General features: G+C 30.2%; 5 protein-coding genes across 13 annotated transcripts; 3 read left to right on the top strand and 2 right to left on the bottom strand.

Moving 5' to 3' along the window:
- Positions 1-63: 63 nt before the first annotated feature.
- On the bottom strand, positions 64-2,870 carry LOC117157141 (glutathione hydrolase 7). 5 transcript variants are annotated; one of them, XM_033334917.2, is made up of 9 exons: positions 2,585-2,870; positions 1,969-2,135; positions 1,740-1,897; positions 1,603-1,682; positions 1,266-1,538; positions 888-1,178; positions 736-802; positions 433-666; positions 64-358 (listed from the first exon to the last, which is right to left on the bottom strand). In XM_033334917.2, exons 1-9 carry the CDS (start codon positions 2,601-2,603, stop codon positions 148-150), a joined length of 1,500 nt encoding a protein of 499 aa, XP_033190808.1. In that variant the 5' UTR covers positions 2,604-2,870; the 3' UTR covers positions 64-147. The 5 variants fall into 5 exon arrangements, with proteins under 5 accessions (XP_033190808.1, XP_076480923.1, XP_076480924.1 ...); XM_076624808.1 differs by lacking the exon at positions 2,585-2,870 and adding an exon at positions 2,414-2,505; XM_076624809.1 differs by lacking the exon at positions 2,585-2,870 and adding an exon at positions 2,414-2,505 and having other exon boundaries at positions 1,266-1,523.
- Positions 2,326-8,218, top strand: okr (DNA repair and recombination protein RAD54-like okr). Of its 2 annotated transcripts, XM_033334914.2 has the most exons (13): positions 2,326-2,405; positions 2,942-3,111; positions 3,191-3,388; positions 3,468-3,582; positions 5,001-5,210; positions 5,299-5,489; positions 5,569-5,771; positions 5,858-6,300; positions 6,391-6,652; positions 6,732-6,897; positions 6,982-7,387; positions 7,467-7,630; positions 7,710-8,218. In XM_033334914.2, the coding sequence occupies exons 2-13, from the start codon at positions 3,035-3,037 to the stop codon at positions 7,900-7,902; spliced, it is 2,628 nt and encodes an 875-aa protein (XP_033190805.1). In that variant the 5' UTR covers positions 2,326-2,405; positions 2,942-3,034; the 3' UTR covers positions 7,903-8,218. The 2 variants fall into 2 exon arrangements, with proteins under 2 accessions (XP_033190805.1, XP_033190807.1); XM_033334916.2 differs by lacking the exons at positions 2,326-2,405; positions 2,942-3,111; positions 3,191-3,388; positions 3,468-3,582 and adding an exon at positions 4,373-4,751.
- A 606-nt stretch (positions 8,219-8,824) lies between these two features.
- On the top strand, positions 8,825-16,801 carry su(sable) (suppressor of sable). 3 transcript variants are annotated; one of them, XM_033335228.2, is made up of 9 exons: positions 8,825-8,897; positions 9,950-10,122; positions 12,442-12,814; positions 12,896-13,127; positions 13,198-13,550; positions 13,635-13,857; positions 13,928-14,256; positions 14,332-14,560; positions 14,638-16,801. In XM_033335228.2, exons 2-9 carry the CDS (start codon positions 10,079-10,081, stop codon positions 16,566-16,568), a joined length of 3,714 nt encoding a protein of 1,237 aa, XP_033191119.1. In that variant the 5' UTR covers positions 8,825-8,897; positions 9,950-10,078; the 3' UTR covers positions 16,569-16,801. The 3 variants fall into 3 exon arrangements, with proteins under 3 accessions (XP_033191119.1, XP_076480911.1, XP_033191121.1); XM_076624796.1 differs by having other exon boundaries at positions 8,837-8,897; positions 9,566-10,122; XM_033335230.2 differs by lacking the exons at positions 8,825-8,897; positions 9,950-10,122 and adding an exon at positions 10,753-11,251.
- A 1,055-nt stretch (positions 16,802-17,856) lies between these two features.
- LOC117157296 (U6 snRNA-associated Sm-like protein LSm8) lies at positions 17,857-19,327 on the bottom strand. The gene is made up of 4 exons (XM_033335260.2): positions 19,000-19,327; positions 18,884-18,924; positions 18,519-18,646; positions 17,857-18,187 (listed from the first exon to the last, which is right to left on the bottom strand). The coding sequence occupies exons 1-4, from the start codon at positions 19,028-19,030 to the stop codon at positions 18,097-18,099; spliced, it is 291 nt and encodes a 96-aa protein (XP_033191151.1). The 5' UTR covers positions 19,031-19,327; the 3' UTR covers positions 17,857-18,096.
- Positions 19,328-19,803: 476 nt separating this feature from the next.
- Positions 19,804-22,060, top strand: Taf8 (TBP-associated factor 8). Of its 2 annotated transcripts, none has more exons than XM_076624813.1 (6): positions 19,804-19,933; positions 20,161-20,447; positions 20,576-20,726; positions 20,840-20,983; positions 21,064-21,238; positions 21,541-22,060. In XM_076624813.1, exons 1-5 carry the CDS (start codon positions 19,849-19,851, stop codon positions 21,225-21,227), a joined length of 831 nt encoding a protein of 276 aa, XP_076480928.1. In that variant the 5' UTR covers positions 19,804-19,848; the 3' UTR covers positions 21,228-21,238; positions 21,541-22,060. The 2 variants fall into 2 exon arrangements, with proteins under 2 accessions (XP_076480928.1, XP_033191148.1); XM_033335257.2 differs by having other exon boundaries at positions 19,804-19,978.
- The last annotated feature ends 206 nt before the right edge of the window (positions 22,061-22,266 follow it).

The raw sequence follows: 22,266 nt of genomic DNA, 5'->3' as shown, positions 1-22,266 counted from the left end.
TTTCATTCCATTTATCTTAATCTTCTTAGGATTAAATCTTAATTAGGATTAAAATTTAAAACATCATAGAAAATCTCACTTTATTATATATAGATATACAAAATATATAGATATATTTAATAAAAAAAAATATAGATGAATAAATTATTAAAATCTTGATGCAAGGCCACCTCCACGACTATCTGAATGACTTGACATTAGATCTTTCCTTTTTATGATTGCATTCACGCTTTTTAATACTGAATCAGTCTTTAAATGTGGTGCTGGTACTATTAAGTTTAATTGATTTCGTATTAATGTATCTATAGAATGTTTTGGATCATTTTCTATCACAAATCCATCTGATGAAAAATAATACCTAAACAATAAATTGTGGTTAAGAAATAACATTTCCACTTTTATAGAAGATAAAAGATAAAACCTATTTTCTACCTTGGGTATTCAATAGCTTCAGAAACATTTAATTGACGCACTATGATACTGTACAATAATTGTCCAATAATTAATGTATCATCAGTTCCAAACACTCCTCTTAATCCACATAATGCTTTTTCATTATGAAAGATTATGGGAACAAGCATAGATAAGGTATTATTGGTATCAGCTTTATCTAGCAGGAAGCCAACAGTTGACATATATCCAAGACCAAATGGTGCACCAAGTCCACTGTAAGAAGTGTACATTTATATCACTAAACTTATTGAACAATATATATTAAATCAATATAATACTAACGTTATAATACAAACATAAGTATCTTCCCAATCCATTGCAACAACTCCAGTATATCTTTCTTCTTCAACTAAAATTATTACGGTATGAAATCAACATTGCTGTAAAACATATTTATATATATTTTAAAATGAAAACAGTGAAATATAACAAACCATGTTGTTTTAATTGTAATGGCATTGATACTGAATTTATTAATGTTTTAGCTACTTGCATATCTGCTCCTACTATGGATGCATTATCAGTAGATATGTTAAGATCTTCCAGTGCTGCAATCATTGATTTTAATAATGACATATGTGGAGGATAATATATTACATGTTTATAAAAGCTTGACTTTTTTGCTATATATACATCAGGTTTATAATTTACTAACTGTGGAAGTAGCTTTGATAGTTTAATTCTATCATGTAAAAGCTTTTGTGAAAAAGTTCCATTGTATAATACTAAAAAAGAAACAGGTAAGTGAATGTATTAGAAGATATTAATACAAAAATTTTTATTTAGTTATAATAATGATAAAATTACTGTACCATTAGTTCCTTCCAGTCCTACAGCATTTAACAAATTGCTAAGATCGTGTAACTTTAGTATATCTCCTGCACTAATGTGCCCATATAAAATTTCATAATCAATATTTTTTGATACTTCACTTGCTAGCTCCTTTGATACAACAAATCCTTCTTTGGCTAAAGATACAGAAGGTTTAACAATTTCACTCCATGGTAGTTTACCTTTTAATGTATGTGCATATTCTAATCCCCTTAATACTGCTGGTATACGTATCCCATCTTGTAAAAAATTGTCTAACATACAATACAAATAATGTAAGATCTGAAATACTCTTTAAAATATTATTCAAATACATACCTTTAATTGTATTATTAGCAAAATCAATAATAATTGGTTCTGTCTGTTCTTTATGATTATATAACATCATATAACCACCTCTAAAATAATAATTATCAATTATTATAATTATTAATAAAATTACATATATAACTTACCCACCCAGACCAGTCTTATGTGGAGCAACTACTGTCATACAAATAGTAGCTGCTACAGCTGCATCTATTGCATTACCGCCTTTCCGTAATATTTTGGTTCCAATTTGTGAACAATTTGTATAATCTGTTGCAACAGCACCATGTACACCAGCAGTATTCTGAAATAATATAACATTACACATAACATCTATAGCTCGTTATATGATGTTTTTTATATTAATTTAAGTACCTGTGGGCTTCCATCAGCATATAATATTTGTAAAATTAATGTTGTTGTAATAGAAATTGTCAAAATGGTGAAACAGCTTATAATGAATTTTAAACCATCTCCACAATACATAGTTAACGTGTATTTGTAACTTCTACTTTTTGTCAAAGGACATTCTTCTCCAGAGCCTTTAAAAATGAAAATAATATATTATAGGATTTCTTACAACATACTGTGTTAAGTAACACAGTAATAATAATTAAAACAGTAATAATAAGATACTTTTGTAATATGTTTCGAAATTTTTGTGTGTATAAAGATACAAGAAAATTTTATACTTAATGAAATTATTGTGAGAAATAACAAATGAAGGTTAAGATAAATGTAGTTTAAAAGGTGACTGCTAAGAATAACTACTATTTATAGTAAACATTAATTTTTATTTAATATTAAACTATGTAAGTACATGTAAAAAATGAAGTAATCAAAGTAACAATCATTGTATTTCACATTTCTTTCGAAAAATATCACATGCTTGTAAATAAATGCTAATGAGCGTAATAAGGTTACGTATAAATAAAATTTTTCGAATGTTTATAATAACAATAAGAAAACAAATGAAATAAATGGTACTTACAAGAATTATTATAGCGCATCGTAAATACATGAATTAATTCGAATACTGATTGAAAAGAATTAAATGTACGTAAAACTGTTTAATAATATGCAGACAATGTATCTATATCATATTATAGATAGTGTATACTTTTCTCTAACTGTAAATTTAACTGATTTTTTGTACTATAAGATTAATGGAATATAATCGAAAGTATTTTAAAACATTTATACACATTACTCTACATTAAGAAGTTCGTTTAATTACATGCGTTTAACACATGTTATTTAACAAAAAATTGTGTCTACTGCTTTATTTCTAAATAAAGAAAAGAAACAAAATTTATACAAAAAATAATTACTCTTATTTTTTTGTCAGAATATTCTACGCAGAAACAATTTGTTATATTATATATATATGTATATGACATTTAATTCTTTCTTTGAAACAAAATACAAAATATAAACAAAAATGTCCATTGATATAGCAGAAATGTTAAAAGAACCAAGAATGATAAAAGTATGTGCACCAATGGTTAGATACAGCAAGTAAGTGATAATAAACATTAATGTATTTGTAGTATCTTTTCAGTATATGAAAATAAAAAAATAATATAAATATTAACAGATTACAGTTTCGAACTTTAGTAAGACAGTATGATTGCGATATATGTTTTACACCTATGATCTTAGCTGATTCATTTGTACAATCTGAAAAAGCCAGAGATAATGAGTTTTCAACTAATAATGGGGATAAGCCACTAGTTGTTCAATTTGCTGCTAAAAATGTATATGACTTTCTTAATGCAACAGAATTGGTCGCCCCGTAAGTTCATCCAAAATATTAAGACTAATATCTGATAATCAATATTGGTTTGTGTGCCTAATGAATTATTTTTCTATAGATATTGTAATGGTGTTGACTTAAATTGTGGGTGCCCTCAGCGTTGGGCATTGAAAGATGGATATGGAGCTGACTTACTTAAGAAACCAGATCTTGTAAAAGATTTAATATATCAAGTGAGAAATCGTATTCCATATCCTTTCACTGTGTCTGTAAAGATTAGATTATTGAAGGATATTCAAAAAACTATTGATTTCTGTAGAATTCTTGAAAAAGCAGGTGCTTCATTTCTTACTATTCATGCTAGAACTCCAGAAATGAGATGTGAACCAATTGATCTATATAATTTAAAATTAGTAAGAGACAGTGTGAAGTTACCTCTCATTGCTAATGGAGATGTAAAAAGTTTAGAAAGTGCAGAAAAGCTCTATAAAGAAAGTAATTGTGATGCAGTGATGTCTGCAAGAGGGATTTTAACAAATCCAGCTCTTTTTTCTGGACATTCAATTACACCTCTTAATTGTGTACAAGATTGGCTTGATATTACATCAACTATACCAACTCAATTTATATGTTTTCATCATCACCTTGTATTTATGTTAGAAAAAATGCTCCCCAAAAAAAGTAGGTTGTTTTTTAACAATCTACAAAATAAAGTAGCTGTTCTGGAATTTTTGGAAGATACTTATGGCATAAAACCCAACATCATACCCGAATTATTTAATCTTACTAAATGCACCTTTAACATTTCAAATAAAAAATGTAATAAAGACATTATAAAGGATGATGATGACCTTAATACGAATTTTTTGGGAAACATATTTGCAGAACTGTAATTTTATTTATTTATATTCCTAAATACATAAAGAATATTTTTATAATTGTACTGCTGTGTAATTGCTAGAAAATTCATGAATGTCTCATAAGTATATGTTTTTTGTATATAAAAAAATTAGTGACGTAATCATGAAACAAAATAATTAATATTATCATTTAAAAAATTTATATATGATATATGTGATATCTATATGAATCAACAACAGATTTAATTCTGATAATGTAACTTTAAATGTTTTTTCTTTAAATATTTCGTGCTTGAGATTTAAATGTAGTGGTGCGGAACCAGCTTTCAATAATGGACGATAGGTGTGCTAAAATCTAAGGTAGAAAGTAGAATGAACTGTATCACTTGTATAACCGCGAAACTTGTAAAATTTGTTATTGCTATTGCTTATTAGTTATTAGCTCAAGAAATGAAATGTGGAAAGTAATAATTTTACAGAGTAATGATATTACGAAATAAAGTACACTGAAATTTGAAAATGACATATCTTATTTTAAAATGGTAAGTTTTCATAAAATTGGTTAAAAATTCTTTTATCAAAATTACTTTAGTTTTTATTGAAAAATGATATATTAAAATTACAAAATTAGTAGTGATTAATGTACTAGTATAATTTTAATACTCTTTCTTTCGATTTTCAAAAACATGTTCGTGCTTATTATTGTCATTATTATTAGATTTAATTTTATTATATCCTATATAACAAATTTTTATTTTGTTTTTACTAATCTTATGTTTATTGTATATAAGAATCGATCTTTGGCACCCAGTAAAAATGGCAAACGTCCATTACTATTTGATATATCCAATAATGTGGCAATGTGTCAGGTTGTGTCACCAGTTCAACAAACTAAAAAAAAGGCTTGCCGTAATGTCAAAAATGTACAAATACCAGAATACAAAGCAGTTGCTCTTTCAGCTAATGATGTGCAAGCTACCCAAGAAGTAATTTCTGAACATGTAAGTATTATACATTAAATAGTAATCATTAATAACAATCCTACAATAACATAATACCTACAGTAAAAAATTATAATTGGACTTATAGGAAGAACGTATGAAAAAGATCTTTAGTAAACCATTTAAGATACCAATTCCTGGTTATCAATTATCTGGTCGTGCATTAGGAATACGTTTATCTGGTCCCCGTAGACCATTACATGATCCTGAGGAAGCTAATGCGCTTGTTGTTTATTCACCTCCTGAATTATCTGAACATGAAAAATTGAAAATAGATCAGTAAGTATAAATATTTTGTTTATTTTATAATTATTAGACTTTATCAACAATTTTTTATAATAGTTCATTTATATTTCAGGTCTAAACAACTTGTACATGTAGTAGTGGATCCTCTATTATGTAATATTTTAAGACCTCATCAAAGAGAAGGTGTAAAGTTTATGTATGAATGTGTAACAGGAAAACGTATTGAAGGTGCCTATGGGTGTATCATGGCAGATGAAATGGGCCTTGGAAAAACTTTACAATGTATAACTCTGTTATGGACTCTATTAAAACAAGGTAAAATAATATTATTTTATGTATTATATACAATATGTAATTACATTAATTGTTAATTACGTTAATTACGTAATTGTGTTTTGTAGGACCTGAAGCTAAACCACTTATAGAGAAAGCTATTATTGTTGCACCAAGTTCATTAGTTAAAAATTGGTATAATGAGATCTTTAAATGGTTGAAAAATAGAGTTCAACCACTAGCCATTGATGGTGGAAACAAAACAGATATCGACACAAAACTTACTGGATTTATGAAAACTTACGGCCGCAGGTGTATAAATCCCATTCTGATAATCAGTTATGAAACTTTTCGCTTACACGCACAAGTTCTTCATCAAGATGAAGTTGGACTCGTATTATGTGATGAAGGACATCGTCTAAAAAATTCTGAAAATCAAACATATCAAGCGCTTATAAATTTAAAGGCTAAAAGAAGAGTACTACTCAGTGGAACACCTATACAGAATGATCTTTTAGAATATTTCTCTCTTGTACATTTTGTTAATCAAGGATTATTGGGAACTGCACAAGTATGTTAATTAATATGTTTAGAAAATTAAAAAGATTTTTCAAATATTTCAACGAGAATATTACTGTCATATTAAAATTTCATTTGTTAGGAATTTCGGAAAAAATTCGAGATACCAATTTTACGTGGTCAAGATGCAGCTGCAACAGATACCGAACGTAAACTCGCTCAGGAACGTTTAGCGGAATTAGTAAGCATTGTGAATAAATGTCTTATTAGACGCACTAGTGCCTTACTTTCGAAATATTTACCTTTAAAATATGAATTAGTGGTGTGTATAAGAATGGGAAAACTACAAACTGACCTTTATAACAGTTTTATACAAAGCGATAGTGTTAGAAAATCAATGGAAGGTTTGTTGTTTATAAATTCGTTATTATTTAAAATACTTGAAATCTCTATATTTAATTAATGTCTATTTTTTCGTTATAGAAAATTCTGCCAATTCTAAAAAAGGAAAAAGTTTTTCAACACTTGCAGCAATTACACTGTTGAAAAAATTATGTTGTCATCCCGATTTGGTATATGATAAAATATTGGAAAAATCTGATGGATTTGAAAACGCTGCAAAATTAATGCCTCCAAATTACAGCACAAAGTACATAATATTAAAATTATTTTATAATACTGACCTAAATTTACCATTATTTTATAATATTGATCTTTATAATTTTATTTCTAGAGAAATCATGCCAGAATTATCCGGAAAGCTAATGGTATTAGATTGTCTCTTAGCTTCTATTAAAACAACGACGAATGATAAAATTGTATTGGTATCTAATTATACACAAACTCTCGATCTGTTTGAGAAACTGTGTCATAAACGTTGTTATAACTATGTTAGATTAGACGGCACTATGACTATTAAAAAAAGATCAAAGGTAGTAGAAAAATTTAATGATCCAAATAGCAATGACTTTATTTTTATGCTCAGCTCCAAAGCTGGGGGCTGTGGATTAAATCTTATTGGTGCAAATCGACTTGTCATGTTCGATCCTGACTGGAATCCTGCAAATGATGATCAAGCTATGGCAAGAGTTTGGAGGGATGGTCAGAAAAAACTTTGTTTCATATATCGTTTTCTTTGTGTACGTAAAAGAAAAATTTTACAACAATTTTTGATTTTTTAGAAATCAACATTTATGTTATCATTTAAATATGTTATAGACTGGTACTATCGAGGAAAAAATTTTTCAAAGGCAAGCGCATAAAAAAGCATTAAGTTCTACAGTCGTAGATCAGGAAGAAGACGTTGCAAGACATTTTACATTAAATGATTTACGAGATTTATTTAAATTAGAAGAAAATACTATATCAGATACTCATGCTAAGTAAGCCTAACATTATGAAAAATTATGAATGTCCATATGAATAGTTATTAGTTAAGTATATTTATTGCACGTACTTTAGGTTCAAATGTAAAAGGTGCGTCAATGGTATAGAAGTAAAAGGACCACCCGAACAATCTGACTGTAATTCAGATTTGTCAGATTGGAGGCACATCTATAATCCACGACCTTTACCAGACATACCATTACGACAATGCTGGTCATGTGGAATTTCTTTTGTTTTCTGTCATCGATCGCATGAACAAGTTAAATAGGATTGCAATTTTTGACTATTTGCACATACCTTAATAATGGGGGCGACATTTTTTATATTATCAACGTTTCATATACTTCTGTACAAAAGTTGTTAGGACGAAGTTTATATAAACAAATTCATAACAAGCATTGTGTATTTGTTTAATAATTGAAATTACATTGTATGTTGAGTATATTGAAGTTAGTTTGTACGGAGAAATAATTAATATATTATTATAAATATTTTATAGAACAGGAAAAAAAATGTAATTTAATTGTATAAAAATTGCACAAATTGATTAATATGTAAAGTAAATTTTTGTTTATGAAAGATTATTACAGTTACTAAACATTTTTAATAGTTCCAATATTTGATTTTCTTTTTCCTTTTTAATACAATTATTTTTATTAATTTAAAAAATTATATCTGTAAAACTTGATAATTACAGTCAAAGTCAGAATTCAGCAATGAGTTCATGTAAATAATGAGTTTATATAAATACATGAATTGAAGTCAAAAATATAATTTTTCAAAATAATTATCTAAAAAATATTTATATTGAAAAATAAGAAAACTTCCAAAACGTCTGCAAATAATAAAGCGTGAAATTCGGGATACAATGTTTTTAATACGGTTAATATATCTACAAGCTCGCTTTCAGACGAATTGTGCGTAGAAAACCAAGGGTCAACGAAGGCTTGAGGAATTTGCTCTACATAAACAGAAGCAATAAAGAGAAGTGGGGAGGGAGAGGAAGCTAGAGAAAATCTTAGTGGGGGAATGCAGATAATGGAAACGTGAGCACGTGATCGTTGAATACGGTTTCTGATTGGTTAAACGGAATCAGCGCTGCTTTCCCTCCCAGCTCGGTACCCGTTCGTGTTGCCCTTCTTCCGAGGTTTCGTACAGCTGCCTGCTCAGAATAGTTCCAGATGTGGCCATGTTTAGTTTGATCTTTGAAGTTTTCGCTCATCGTCTCATAACTGATACATTTTTATACAATCTGCTGACATAGTAATACGCTCTGTCCGACCATCGTTCTTTTTCGCCTGCCTGCGACTAGTCTCGTTCATAATAACATATGTTCTTCTTTTGCTGAGATAAATAATCTAAGTACGCGGAAGTACACGAGAGACGTAAAAAACGCTGTCAATCCATCCAGGATAGACACGAATCGCGTCGAGTCCGTGCATTAAAACATTTTATTTCTCGATTAAATTTCAATAACAGACGCGCGTCTGATTAAACTCGCAGTTGTTTTTATCGGCAAGGCGAGACGAACAAATTTATTCGTTGCTCCCTTTCTCTCTCTCTCTCTCCCAATATATTTTCAATTGAAAAAAGAGAGCGCTGTTATCAGATCACGGAACACACGGGAATCGTCGAAGTGGAAGCTACGTCTTTACATTAACTCTACGAAGCTTCGAGTCGTATCTTTGGGGAAAAACGCTTTTTCCTTTTCGTTTGATTATTACGAATTTTAAAAAAAGAGAAAAAAGTACATTATACGTATTTCCTATCGAGCTCTGCTCTTATCTCCGTATTTCATTCGATAGTTAAGAGCGTAAGGAAAAAGAGATAATTCTGAAACGCCTACGAGAGCTTATGGTCGGTCAGCCATATGCCACGTCATGCCACGACGTTGCAGTGGTAAGATCACGTCATTTAACGAAATTTAATAGCCAAGGAGAGGAGAGACACACAGTGAAAATCTATCCATTTCTTCGCCGAATCGAGAAGTGCAAATAGTAATTTACGGATAAATCAGAGAAATAAAAAGACACTTTAATTAAACGAGATATATTAGCCTGAATATTGTGCTCAGGCGAGAAGAATTAATTTGGGAGGATAAAAAAGAGGTCAGAGACATGTAACTGAGGCAACGATAGAAAAAAGATACAGAAAACGTTTTTAATAAAAACCTCTGGTACGTTCGGTTGTTGGGCGTGCGCACGCGCACGCAAGAGAGAAAGAGAAACGGAGAGACACACGAGAAACACGATTCTTTGTAGGCTAATTAGTGTCCTAGTAAACTGAGTATTTTTGAAAATTTTTTCAAATGCTAGAATTCAGGCACGCGATTATTTTCCAAGCAAAGAGCCATCGAGTGTGGTCGCGTCAATCGATCGAATGATCATCGTCGGGCCACAGTGCTATATCATACGGTACAAAACACGATCGATCGGGACAAAACAATGGCATTAGAGAGTGTTTCCGCGGCTGAGACTCTAATCCAAAGGTTTGCCTCCAACATTTTTTATTCACCAGTCGAAAACAGTCGAAATTTTTAGAACTGTTTACCAATTCACGTTACACACATTTGAACCCCCTCTCCAGAAGCTCCGTGCTGGTCCCCCGCTTTCGTTTCGGTATATACCATTGGCACTATGAGAAAAAAAAAACGGAGTCATATTACACTGTTCGAATACGCGTAACTTAATCTTTTTGTTCTCTCGTGTCTCCTTTTATGGTTCTTCATTGCTCTGAAATTAAGTCAGCTCTACTCTAGAATTATAACATAAGATGGTTTAAACGTTGAGTACCTTGGCACGATTCTTAAGGCCAAGGTTATCTTCGTGACAAAGAAATTCTCCGATATACATATTCCAATATTAAATAGCAGAAAGTAAATTCAACTTTTTAAATGGAATTAAAAATGTTCCTTATGATAGGCATTAATAAATTTACTTGAATTAATATTCAAGTAAAATTCCAAGTAAAAATGTTAGCTTTGTGGTGATTCATAAGATATGTGTGCAAATGTTCGTGCGTATATCTTAATTCTTATATATTTATGACGATATTTATTACGGTAGGATATAACGATATTTATAACGGTGCGAATTTTAACGACATATTTTGACGAGCATTGAAGAACTACATAAATATCGATATAAAATTATTTCAGAAACGGAAGTTTGTATTGAGTAAAAGAAATATGCACGGGATCTTCGGGGAGACGATATACATATACAGAAGATATATACATATATACATTTCCCGGTCGAGTACGACGTATTTATACATGTACCTAATACACATTCAAAGACTAAATTTATACACAGCGCGCATGTAGATGTGCGTCATGTACATATGTACAACCTACCTTACGTACACACGTGTATACCTTACATACATGTGTATACACGTGAATGAACGAAACAAACGGGGTCTACACGCAAAGAAATTCTGACGCACGATTATCGAAAAATGTTACATGCACTGTTGATAATGCTGTAACGATGACGATGAGATATGCTGTAGAAATAATGTGATATGTTATATATTCGTATTCATACTATTGCATTGATGATGAATTATGGTAGTTGATGATGAATAATGATGTTAATAATGAACACGATTTGTGGGTAAGGAAATTCCAATTTATTATTTTCCTTCGTGATATACAGATATCATGCGTTTTTTTACTATGCTAATTTAACAATCTTTTAGCGTCTGCAATTTACATATTACTTTTTCAATTTATATTCGTGTATTTTATTTTAAATATGTGGGAATGGTTATATGCTTCATTTAATAATATGGGTTTTCTTCCTCTACATTTGTAATTTTGTGCCTTTATATACTGTACGACTGAACGTACGTTTCTAAAATATGCTATTTTCCGGATAAATCGGTGATAGCGGACATTCAGAAAACAGTTATTTCCCAAGCATATGTTACGTTGACTAGGTATATATTTCAAAGTTGCATCGATCGATGCTTACTGTACTACAACGTGTCGTTAGTCACCTCCCAAAGCAGCCAATGTTTTCAGGTCAACTAGTAGCGGAAGCTTCTTTCAGCTATACTCTGCTCGACCAAAGTTCGATGTTCCTTTATTCAACGTACAACATGTGATGTATTTAATGACCATTGCTGTTAATGCTTTGACAGCTTTTATGAGCACAGTCCAATTTTGTTCTAGCAACTTTTTATGTTATTTTATCAAAGAAATGCATTTAGCGTTTCTTTAATGATTCTTAAATGACGATGATGATAATGAATAATGACGATGATGATAATATTGATAATGATGATGATTATGATGATGATCATCATGATAATGATAAATGATGATGATTTTAATGAAATAAAATTTTCGATTTTACCTCCATACATACAAACATGCAGCTTTGAAAAATGCATAAAATGATAAATACCTGAGGGTGTAACATTTTTGTATAATTTAATTTATTTTAATTTTTTAATTAATATTACAAATGAATTCTTTATTCATTAGCATAGAATTATTTAAGATCAAAATTTATAGACCTTTTAAGTCTCTCAAGAGAGAGACTTAAAATATATTCAAAATAATATTATTAATAAAGCATATCAAGCAAAATCTGTCATCGATACAGACATTGAACATTCTATTTTTAATTATATGGAACAAACTATACATATACATATAATATATATAATATTACATACACAATATAAAAAATTGTTAATACTGTATAAAAATATTTTAAACTACATAAAGTTTATATAACACTCAGTTTGAATGTATTATATATTTTTGGCTAACTATGTATTTTTAATATATGTTTAGTAATGATGATAATGATTTGGAAGATGGGGAAATTCCTTCCGATGAAGATGATGAACCTCTGCCACCACCAGTAAATAATGACGCCAATAAAAGTGCATCAAAAGCAGATATACCAAAAACTAAAGCTTTCGATGCTAAATTCAATAAAAATAAGAAATCAAATGTTCAAGGAAGTAGCAAGCATGATAGGTTTCTAAAATACAAAAATCCATCAGAAGATTGGGCAGGAGATGTGGAAAAAGCAATTAGGGCAGCGTTAGAGGAAGATGGAACCAGGAATCAAGATTCTAAATCTAAGAGTAAAAATAATAGAAATAAGAGTAGAAAAAGAATGCGGGATGAAAGAGAGGAAGACCGTAATAAGGATCAAAAGGTTTCATAATATTTAATGTTATTAGTAGAATTAATTTAAATAATATTTTATATGGATTTATAATAAATATGTGATTTACAGAGAAGAAAAGTGAGCGACGACGAAAATGTCAATGAAGATGAAGATGAAATGTTATTTGTTAGGGGTGCTTCACCTGTTAGGAAAGATTCGCAAGAGAATAATTCTCCAAGACATACAAACGAGCATGAGAATTTTGATAGTAATTCAGATTATGATGATAGGCCTAATGTAAATCGACATAGGGATAATGATAACAAGCGTAGTAATTCAAGAGGAGGTGGCGGTGGAGGAGGTATAGTAATATTATATAATATTATTAATCAATATTATTAAGTTATTGCAAATGATATTTACGTTTATAGGACGTAGAGGCGGTAAAAATGAACGTGGTGGTAAAAATAAAACCCGTGGGCAAATGCGGAATGATAGAAATGGACGGAGAAATCAAAATAATGACCACAATCAAGATCCAGATGCTATATGTGTTTATTACATGCAAGGAAAATGCCATAGAGGAGATGATTGCCCTTTTTCACACAATGCTTTACCACCTCGAAAGATGGAACTCTGCAAATTTTATCTTATGGACTGTTGTGCAAAGAGAGATAAATGCCTTTATATGCATCACGATTTTCCATGTAAATTTTTTCATACAGGATTAAAATGTAGTCAGGGAGAGAATTGTAAATTTTCACATCAACCTTTAAATGAGCAGGTACTTATTATATTTCAGCTTTTATATCTTCTTTAATTAATATAGTTTAGAAAAGCATATATTAAATAAAATACTATTATGCAGGTGAAAGGGATTTTGTTAAAACACTTAGAAACAGCACCAAAAGAAATTCTTGGAGATTTTCCACGTTTAAGTAGAGAAGGGGCATTGTTAATGATAAATAATACAGCTAGAGCATTAGCGCAAGGTCAAGAAACTACAAATCAAAAAATTCCCAGTCTTTTTGAACTAAATATATCAGCTCCAACTGGTACCACAGAAAAGAATAATGAAAGGGAAGAAAAAGGTATTTAATGATATTTTTATTTATATTTTTTATAGTATAGTTTGTATTAAAAGTAAAATTTATTGTATAGAAGAACAAGTACAACAGCAGAAAAGTGTTAGAGAAAGGAAATCGTCAGGTAAGAAAACTCGATGGGGTTCAGATGAAGATAGGGTTCCATACGAACAAATCATGTTGTTACAATCATCAGCCAATGAACTTGGTCTGCAACTTCCTAATGCTGCATTGGGTCTAGCAACCCAACAACACTTACAAAAACCATTAATACCCCAATCTATGCCAAATATGGATTTTTATACTGAAGCTAATAACCTTGAATTGAACAAAATAAATTTAAACAAATCAAGAGATAGAGAAGATTTCACAAAAGACGTAGAAGAAGACGAAATACTAGAACAGGTATAGTGATTTATTATTTCATTTAATAAATTTTTATGAATAACTATAATATTATGTAATGTTTTTCACTTTCAGGCAAAAAAGAAAGACACAACACTACTTGAAGATTCAAAAGATGTAGATTTAAGGCAATTGCTAAATGCGCAAAAGCCGCCACCTGTTGTTAGTATAGCTGATGAAGTAGCAAATCTTACTAAGTCTAAGTTCGATGAAGAAAGTGATCAAGATGAAGAAACAGATCTTGTTATAGAAATGCCAATGGAAGATGACGATAAGCAGAAAGACAAAAATACTGATCAGGAAGGTAGGACCAATTTTTATTATTGTATAAAGTAAAAACAAAAATAAAAAAGTAAAGAAAAGATTACTTAATTGTTACAGAAACAAATATCGCAAACGAAGAAACTAATAATCACTGTGATACTTCTTCACTATGTACGGAAGAGCAAGAAATACCAGCTCATTTACCAAAAAAGGCACAGGAATTGTTCATGCGTATTCAGCAACAACAACGGGCAGCACAAGATAGTTTTAAAAACATAGAAAATGAGTTCTCTGCACTTTCGAGCAGACGTACGGATCAAATTTTAGAAGATTGGTATTCGGACGATGAGGATGACGATGACGATGATGAAAGTGGAAATCTTACAATAGTACTTTCCAATAAAGATACGTTGAAAGATGAAAATGAATCTGCAGAAAAGTCACAGAGTATTGTGATTAAAGAAGAATTTCAAACTACACCTTCTGCTCCTACTATACCTCAGCCAGCAGCTATTGTGGACAAACTTGGAGACTTAAGTAAGATTGACATTAGTGCTGAGGTATCAAAGTTATTATCGTCACTAAAGGCGACGACTGGTAAATCTTTTCAACAAAATACTACACAAGATTATTCCTCAAAAGTTAAATCTTCACCGGACAGAATATCATCAGACGAATCAAACATTCACAGTAAAAGTATCAACACATTTAATACTTCAAATCAGTTATCAAAAATTGAAAATGAAACATCGAGTCCACGTTCCTCCCCTGGAACAAGTTCTGTACCTGTTTCCAGAGATCCCCGTATGTCACGAGATCCCAGACAACGTCGAGACGAACAGAAATTGAGCAGCCCTAGTAGAACAGATAGTAAAAAAGAATCTAAGCATCTTAGATTGGAAACGAGTATCTACAGTTCCGGCATTACTGCTGTTGATACTAACATGGATACAGATCTCCGAACTAAGACAGATCAGGATCTTCGGAGAAAGGATATGGATTTCAGACAACAATTCCAAACCGGTTTTGGAGATACTGATCTTCGAGTTGTCAGTGCAGGATTCACAGATGCGTCTACTAAATCTGATGTGGATTTGCGACAAATGTTGAGTTTGCCTTTTAAACCGGCACCATCGCACGTTCCTTGTACGGAAATTGATGCAAGTATTTCTTCGCATCCTCCAATGACGTATAAAGTATATGTTGTTGACATACCAAGACCTGATTATACAGGTCTTAAACTTACTAAAAATGATGCACAGGTTAAATACGATCCACGATTACGTAAAATATTTAGAATCGGTAAAATCGAATTAGCTGATTCTCCCATGTCTCCACCTCCAATTAAAATGGATACTCCAAAGTCACCCCCACAAGTCCGATCCGATCCACGTCGAAAAGCTCTCGAGGCTTCCAATTTATCTTCTCAAAATGTAAATGCTTCCATGATGAAGAATGTACAGCAGTCGTCAATAGAAATATCGAACATGGGAATGGGTCCTGGTGGTATGTCTGTTCCTCAGGGTATGCCTGGACCACAAGGTATGCAAGGAGGACAAGGCATGATGCCAATGGGTCCAAATCCAATGCTTGGAAATATGGGGCCTATAGGACCTATTATGAATACTCCCATGGGCCCTCAAAACATACCACCTATGGGTATGACGGGAATGTCCAACATGCCTCCGGGAATGACCATGAATGGACCAGTTGTGCCTCAGAATCAGATGAACTTTGATCCACGTTTTAATGTTCAACGCAACAATGGGGCTGGGTTGTTAGGCCCAGCACCTGGTGTAGGCTTCGGACCAGACGTTAATTCTTCGTACGATGGTGCGCCATCGTACCCTAGTGGCAATTTCAATAACTTTGGTCCCGGTCCTACTTCAGTGCCTCCAGATTCTGGTATGATGGGATTCAATCCGAATGGTCCGAATCCAAACTTCGGTATGGAGGGGCCTGAGTGGAATGGAACAAACCAAAATAGACGCGGTGGACGAATCAGGCGACGAAATCGAAATAGGACCAATATCGTGACTAATAATTAAGGCAATAAGCAATTTCAAGTAGGTACATAAGCGAAGTACCTGGTGATAATTCTCATTGTAATTTAAATTTGTACAGCATGCATTAATGATAATGCATTCATTTATGGCGGTCCAGATTAATGATCTTTTGATTGTGTCAATTGTACATGGTGTCAAATGCTCGATAGTGGTTAAATAGCAAAATATAAATTTAAACTATTGGAAGAAAAATATTAAATATTGTACATGAATTACACACTTTGAAGCATTTCTTTGTATGAAGTATACATACCAATGAATGATATAAGTAATGCTCATAATTACGTGACTCTATATTTTATTTAAAAATATAAATCATATTATATACACGAGAAATATATCAAATATATCTATGAATAATAGCAAATGAAATTTTCAGCGGAGATGTATATGTATATATTGAACATCTTCATCCATTTAAAAAGACATTTAATATATAAGATATGATGAATGAAAAATCTGATTATATAGATTGATTTATATCTTTTTTTTATGTCTTCCATGTATGATACATAACGGAAATACATACATACATATATATGAATATATATATGAATATATGTATGTGTGTGTATAATTTATATGCAAATAGTTCTTGAATTCTAGAATGCATATAAGTTTTATTAAATTATGTTTAGACAGTATCAGAACGACATAAATTCATTAAACATGAAACGGCCTAAGGCCTATTATTATAAGTCAAAACACCAATAAAATGACATAGTACATGATACAGTATGAAAATGCAATATTTTATAAAAAACTAATGTACTTATAAGAGTTTTGAAAATAATTGTACATGGACATACTTTTTTACTTACATTAGAAGAGATATAGATAGATATCAAAAGATATTTCATTTCAAATTTTGTAGGGACTGCAGATTAAAAATGTATTTAAATAAATGTGAACCTTATGATAATCTAGGTTTTACACTGCTAGCAAAATTTTTACCCTATTATTACATTTACCCGTTATGGCAGTCATATGTTCCATGTATTAATATTAAATACATCTCTGCTAAAACGCAGATTAAGAAATACTTCCTCTTTATAAATAATATTAGAAACAGAGTATATGTTTCAATCTAAAGAATTGTTCAGCCATTATTCAATGTTAACCTATTGATATTTTCCTTTATTATTACCTATTACCTAGAAAGTTAAAAAATGAAAATTACATTTGTAAAAAATATAGTTTACTATCATATAGTGAAACTCTTTTGTACAATTTAATTATTAATTCTAATATGTTTTTCTACTATTACTCATAACGTTGTAAACAATGGTTGTATTTCCCCACTGCACTTTGTTTAAAACACAAATATTTTAAATATGGATATAAAAAGTGATAAAATTTATATAATGTACAACCCATGTAAGAGAAATTGTACTTTCATTTGACTATAATTCACTATTACAGATTCTTGTTTAATTATTATTATTGTTGTTATTGTTTACTTATACTATTATTTTCAAGCAGTAATAATTATAATTGTAATCATTTTCCATCAATGTACAATAGAACTTAAAGGATCAGCTCTTATAGCTGATAGATCTAAACGTGCATCCATCTCGTCATCCAATTCTCCTACGATTGCCCTAAAAGAAAAAAGAAAATTCTACTAAAATTTTTTGTATTTTTTATAAATCAATTTTTTGAAATTTGATTATGAAACAGTTATATACTATAAAATGTACATTAATAATTTACTATTTATTTATTTATTGAACAGTATTTGTGTTGTCTGTTAAACTGCCAGAATAAAAATAAAATTAATATCATCTCCTGTTTCATATATTTATATATATTATATATAATATACTCTTAAATAATATTGAATGATTAATGAACATAGTTAAAATAAATAAAATAATGCTATGGAAGGAACCTTTTGAACACACTGAAAGTGAATTAAGTTAAATTACTTACACATTGTCACCTCTGATGATATGTAAACCTAATACTACTTGCTCTACACCTTGCGTTGTACTATACACACGTTCATGAGATTCATCTAATATTATATTAATAGTTTGATCAAATCCTTTTAATGTTCCCTGAAAATATAAAGATCTTAGTATTTACAATTTCAACATAGGAACAATTACAGTGCAGTTTAAATTGAGAAAAAGGACCTTAGTCATTTATTGGTATAAGATTAAACTGACTATTCAATTGGTTATAAATGATATATTTCTCTAGATAATAATGTATGCATAGGAATCTGTGATAATAATTATAATATAATGTAATTCATGTAGAAATTATGTACACATTAAAAATAATTTACTTACGATGAAGTTTCTGCCATCAGAAGTAATAATAGAAACAGTGTCTATAAATTGTTAAGGACAAATATAAAAACTAAAAATAAGATAATAAATGAAAACACAAATTAAATAAAGGATACGATTTACGTAGCTTTCTAAACCTGACGCCATAATCTTAGTTATTAATTATACATTAAAATAATTTTTCCATAAAAATCTACGATTTACGTGCGCATATGTACTTAACGTTTGTTATGGTAACAAATGCGTATCAATTAAGTTCACTGTTCTACAAGTACATACATTACTTTATTACGTTTTGCATAAAAATTTCCTTCTGCATTAGAAATTATTTCTTTTGAATTTATCAGATGTTCGGTCAACTTTACGATCGGAATATTAAACGAAAGCTTAACAGATTCACTGTTAAGTAATTATTGTTAAAGTTCCAACTGATTGGTAGCATGATCATGTAGTAAAAGAATGTAAATATTATTCTACAAAATTATTATAGCAATTTTAAGGGTAATGGATTAAAATACATCTAATATTTTAGTCTTAGTGAATGTTAAATATAAAATAAAAAGTTTAAAATGTGCTGGAGAAATAAAACGACTTTTAGTTAAATTCTGATAGATTTAGGAATTCGTGATTACCATATATAGAATCATTATTAAATAAATTATTCTCTTCTACTTGCATGTGTTTCATACAAAAAATAAATAATAATTTTTTTAAAACGGTTTAACTAGTTTATAAATTTTTTAAACGTTAAATGTTTAATCATAGAATATATTAATTTATTAAAAATAAATATATTGAAATAGAAATAATGCATATAAAAAAAGCGTATTTATTAAATTTTTTAATTATGTTATGTTCTACATTATTTTGAAATAATTTTGAGTTTCTAGTGTATAGTGCTTATACATATGTAGGTACATATGTAGTAGTTTGTAATCACCAAACATTTGTTACTACTAAACAACATGGACATTCAAACAACAAATACGCGAAGAAAAATATTGAATCATGTAGTTTGTAGCATTCTGGTGGAATGTGGTTACGACACTTGTGAGAAGCAAGCATTAGAAATTCTCACAGAAATGTTACAGTCTTGTAAAAATTTCAATTAATTCTAAAGTCCCTAACCTCTTCTTATTCAAAATTTTAATTGTTTATATTTCCTTTGATATATTACTTTTTACTTTTTATCTTCTTCCTTTTATCATTTATAAGATATTATAGTTCATTTAAATCTTACTTGATAAATTTGTAATATATGCATGAATTATTTATAGTTCTTATAGAGGTTGGAGAGTCTGCAAGAAATTACTGTGAACTGTCTGGTAGGACGGAACCACTCATTGCGGATGTTATAGTAGCATTAATAAATATGGGTATAAAATTAGATAATCTGGAAAGTTATGGCAAGAGGGCTAACAGAACAGTTTTGCCTCAGCTTCAACAACAAACTCAATCAAAGCAGTTAAATATTTTGCAAGCTGGAGTGAAACAAAGTCATCCATCTCATATACCAAGTTATTTACCACCTTTTCCTGATCCGCATGCATACATTAGAACACCGGTAAAGAGCATTTATGAAAATATTATGCAATTTATATATTTATTAATATTTTTAGTTACTTTGAGATATTTATTGTGCACAAGTTTTTAATTATACAGTTTTTACTTATACTACTTACTTATAAACAGACGCATAAACAGCCAGTAACAGAATATGAAGCAATAAGAGAAAAAGCAGCAACACAAAAACGTGATATTGAAAGAGCTTTGACAAGGTTCATTGCAAAAACTGGAGATACACATAGTCTATTTTTAACAGAAGATAATAGTATGTTTCCATGTAAGTAGAAATCTCATACAATTCAGGTAAACTAATATATTTCTATACAAGTAATGTACATTTAATTAAGAATTGAATCTTCAGTATTATTATTTTATCATTTCTGTTTTCAGTAATATCATGTAAACCACAATTTCCTAGTTACCTTTCTGCACTCCTTCCACAAGATCAAGTTTTTGAAACCGATCAAGATTTTCAATTTGAACCAAGTCCAATTAAAAAGAGAAAGGAGCAAGAAAGAGAAGAATCAGAAGAAGGTCTTATTTCGTTCTAAATAGATATGAAAAAATTTACTTCTTTGTTAAAAACGAATTCATAATATTTTACATTTTTATAGGTATGAAAGGACAAAATGAAGATGTTGAACAAAATGGAGAAACTACAACACAACAAGATGTTATAGATAATCCTTACTTAAGACCTGGGAAGATACCAAAAAATAAAATGCCAGGAGTCTCAGTTCCTGGATTACATTCGATAAAGAGGGATTCTCTTGAATGATATTTTTAATGGTGACGATTTTGTTAATTTTATTATTTCTTACGTTAATATTGTGTACATAATAGTATATTATAAAGTAATATTTGTATTTGTATTGCATAATAAAAATTAATCTTTATTATAAGTAGCTTTATATAAAATTATTTTAAATCATATTACCAAAATGAATATTACATACTATAAATATTCCATGATTTCATTTTACAAATTATTTACGCTAATATTAAATCTACAATTTTCTTTAAAGTATATATTAAATTGATTCCACATACATATTTGGTTTTACATTATTTACTCTTACATTATGTTTCAGTATATCAGATCTATATTGCACGTATATAGCACCACTTTGGAGAAGGTAAGAATACAGAGACAGCTATATAAATCCTTTAACACGTTCGTCGCCCAGCGTATTTCGGCTATGTTTCCTGCGGGGCCCAAATCCGACCGTGGCTACGTCCAGTGACCCGCTATGTCACTTCGAACCTGAACCCATCGTCATAAAGCCAGATTGGAACATTAAAATTATTTCTTATTTTTATTACTTAAGTGTAGCTATAGTAAAAGTCTGGACTAGGGTATTGGGGGTTTTCCCAACATTTCAGACGGGAAATCCCGATGTTCTTTCATCTCTGACAAATATATTTAGTTCTGAAATGGAGAAAGCTATAAACTTTCCAGCTGGAGTATTCCGAGGGATCTCATGGCAGATATCTCAGATCTTTAATTTAGTTGAGAAGAATACTTGTGAGACGCACATCAGTGATTTTTTCATCCTCAAAATGTTCAGTAAACAGTGTGAAAATATATTTGAAAGTGAGGAGAGTAGTGATGACGAAGTAGTGAATTTTAGAAAAAAAATTATAAATAGAATTTCATCGAGTTCGAATATTGAGGAAGCCATGGTTGGATTTGGGCCCCGCAGGAAACATAGCCGAAACACGCTGGGCGACGAACGTGTTAACTCGAACAAGAAGAACGTCACCATACGTTGGTGACGGGGTCCTCACGGAAGTATACCCGTTGCACGAATATGTGC

Source organism: Bombus vancouverensis, chromosome 15, assembly GCF_051014615.1.
Source record: "Bombus vancouverensis nearcticus chromosome 15, iyBomVanc1_principal, whole genome shotgun sequence".
Lineage (NCBI taxonomy): Eukaryota > Metazoa > Arthropoda > Insecta > Hymenoptera > Apidae > Bombus > Bombus vancouverensis.
This window is presented reverse-complemented; position numbering and strand designations above follow the sequence as displayed.

Coding starts and splice junctions, on each gene's coding strand:
- LOC117157141 (XM_076624808.1), bottom strand. CDS start 2,447: ATGATTGTTACTTTGATTACTTCATTTTTTACAT. Junction 1,898..1,968: donor ATGCTGATGGAAGCCCACAG/GTACTTAAATTA, acceptor ATATTATTTCAG/AATACTGCTGGTGTACATGG. Junction 1,179..1,265: donor AGGACTGGAAGGAACTAATG/GTACAGTAATTT, acceptor TTTCTTTTTTAG/TATTATACAATGGAACTTTT.
- okr (XM_033334914.2), top strand. CDS start 3,035: ATGTCCATTGATATAGCAGAAATGTTAAAAGAACCAAGAATGATAAAA. Junction 3,583..5,000: donor TAAAAGATTTAATATATCAA/GTGAGAAATCGT, acceptor ATTGTATATAAG/AATCGATCTTTGGCACCCAG. Junction 6,898..6,981: donor CCTCCAAATTACAGCACAAA/GTACATAATATT, acceptor TTTTATTTCTAG/AGAAATCATGCCAGAATTAT.
- LOC117157296 (XM_033335260.2), bottom strand. CDS start 19,030: ATGGCGTCAGGTTTAGAAAGCTACGTAAATC. Junction 18,925..18,999: donor TTTAGAAAGCTACGTAAATC/GTATCCTTTATT, acceptor AACAATTTATAG/ACACTGTTTCTATTATTACT. Junction 18,188..18,518: donor ATCATCAGAGGTGACAATGT/GTAAGTAATTTA, acceptor TTTTTCTTTTAG/GGCAATCGTAGGAGAATTGG.
- Taf8 (XM_033335257.2), top strand. CDS start 19,849: ATGGACATTCAAACAACAAATACGCGAAGAAAAATATTGAATCATGTA. Junction 20,448..20,575: donor ATGCATACATTAGAACACCG/GTAAAGAGCATT, acceptor ACTTATAAACAG/ACGCATAAACAGCCAGTAAC. Junction 20,984..21,063: donor AAGAGAAGAATCAGAAGAAG/GTCTTATTTCGT, acceptor ACATTTTTATAG/GTATGAAAGGACAAAATGAA.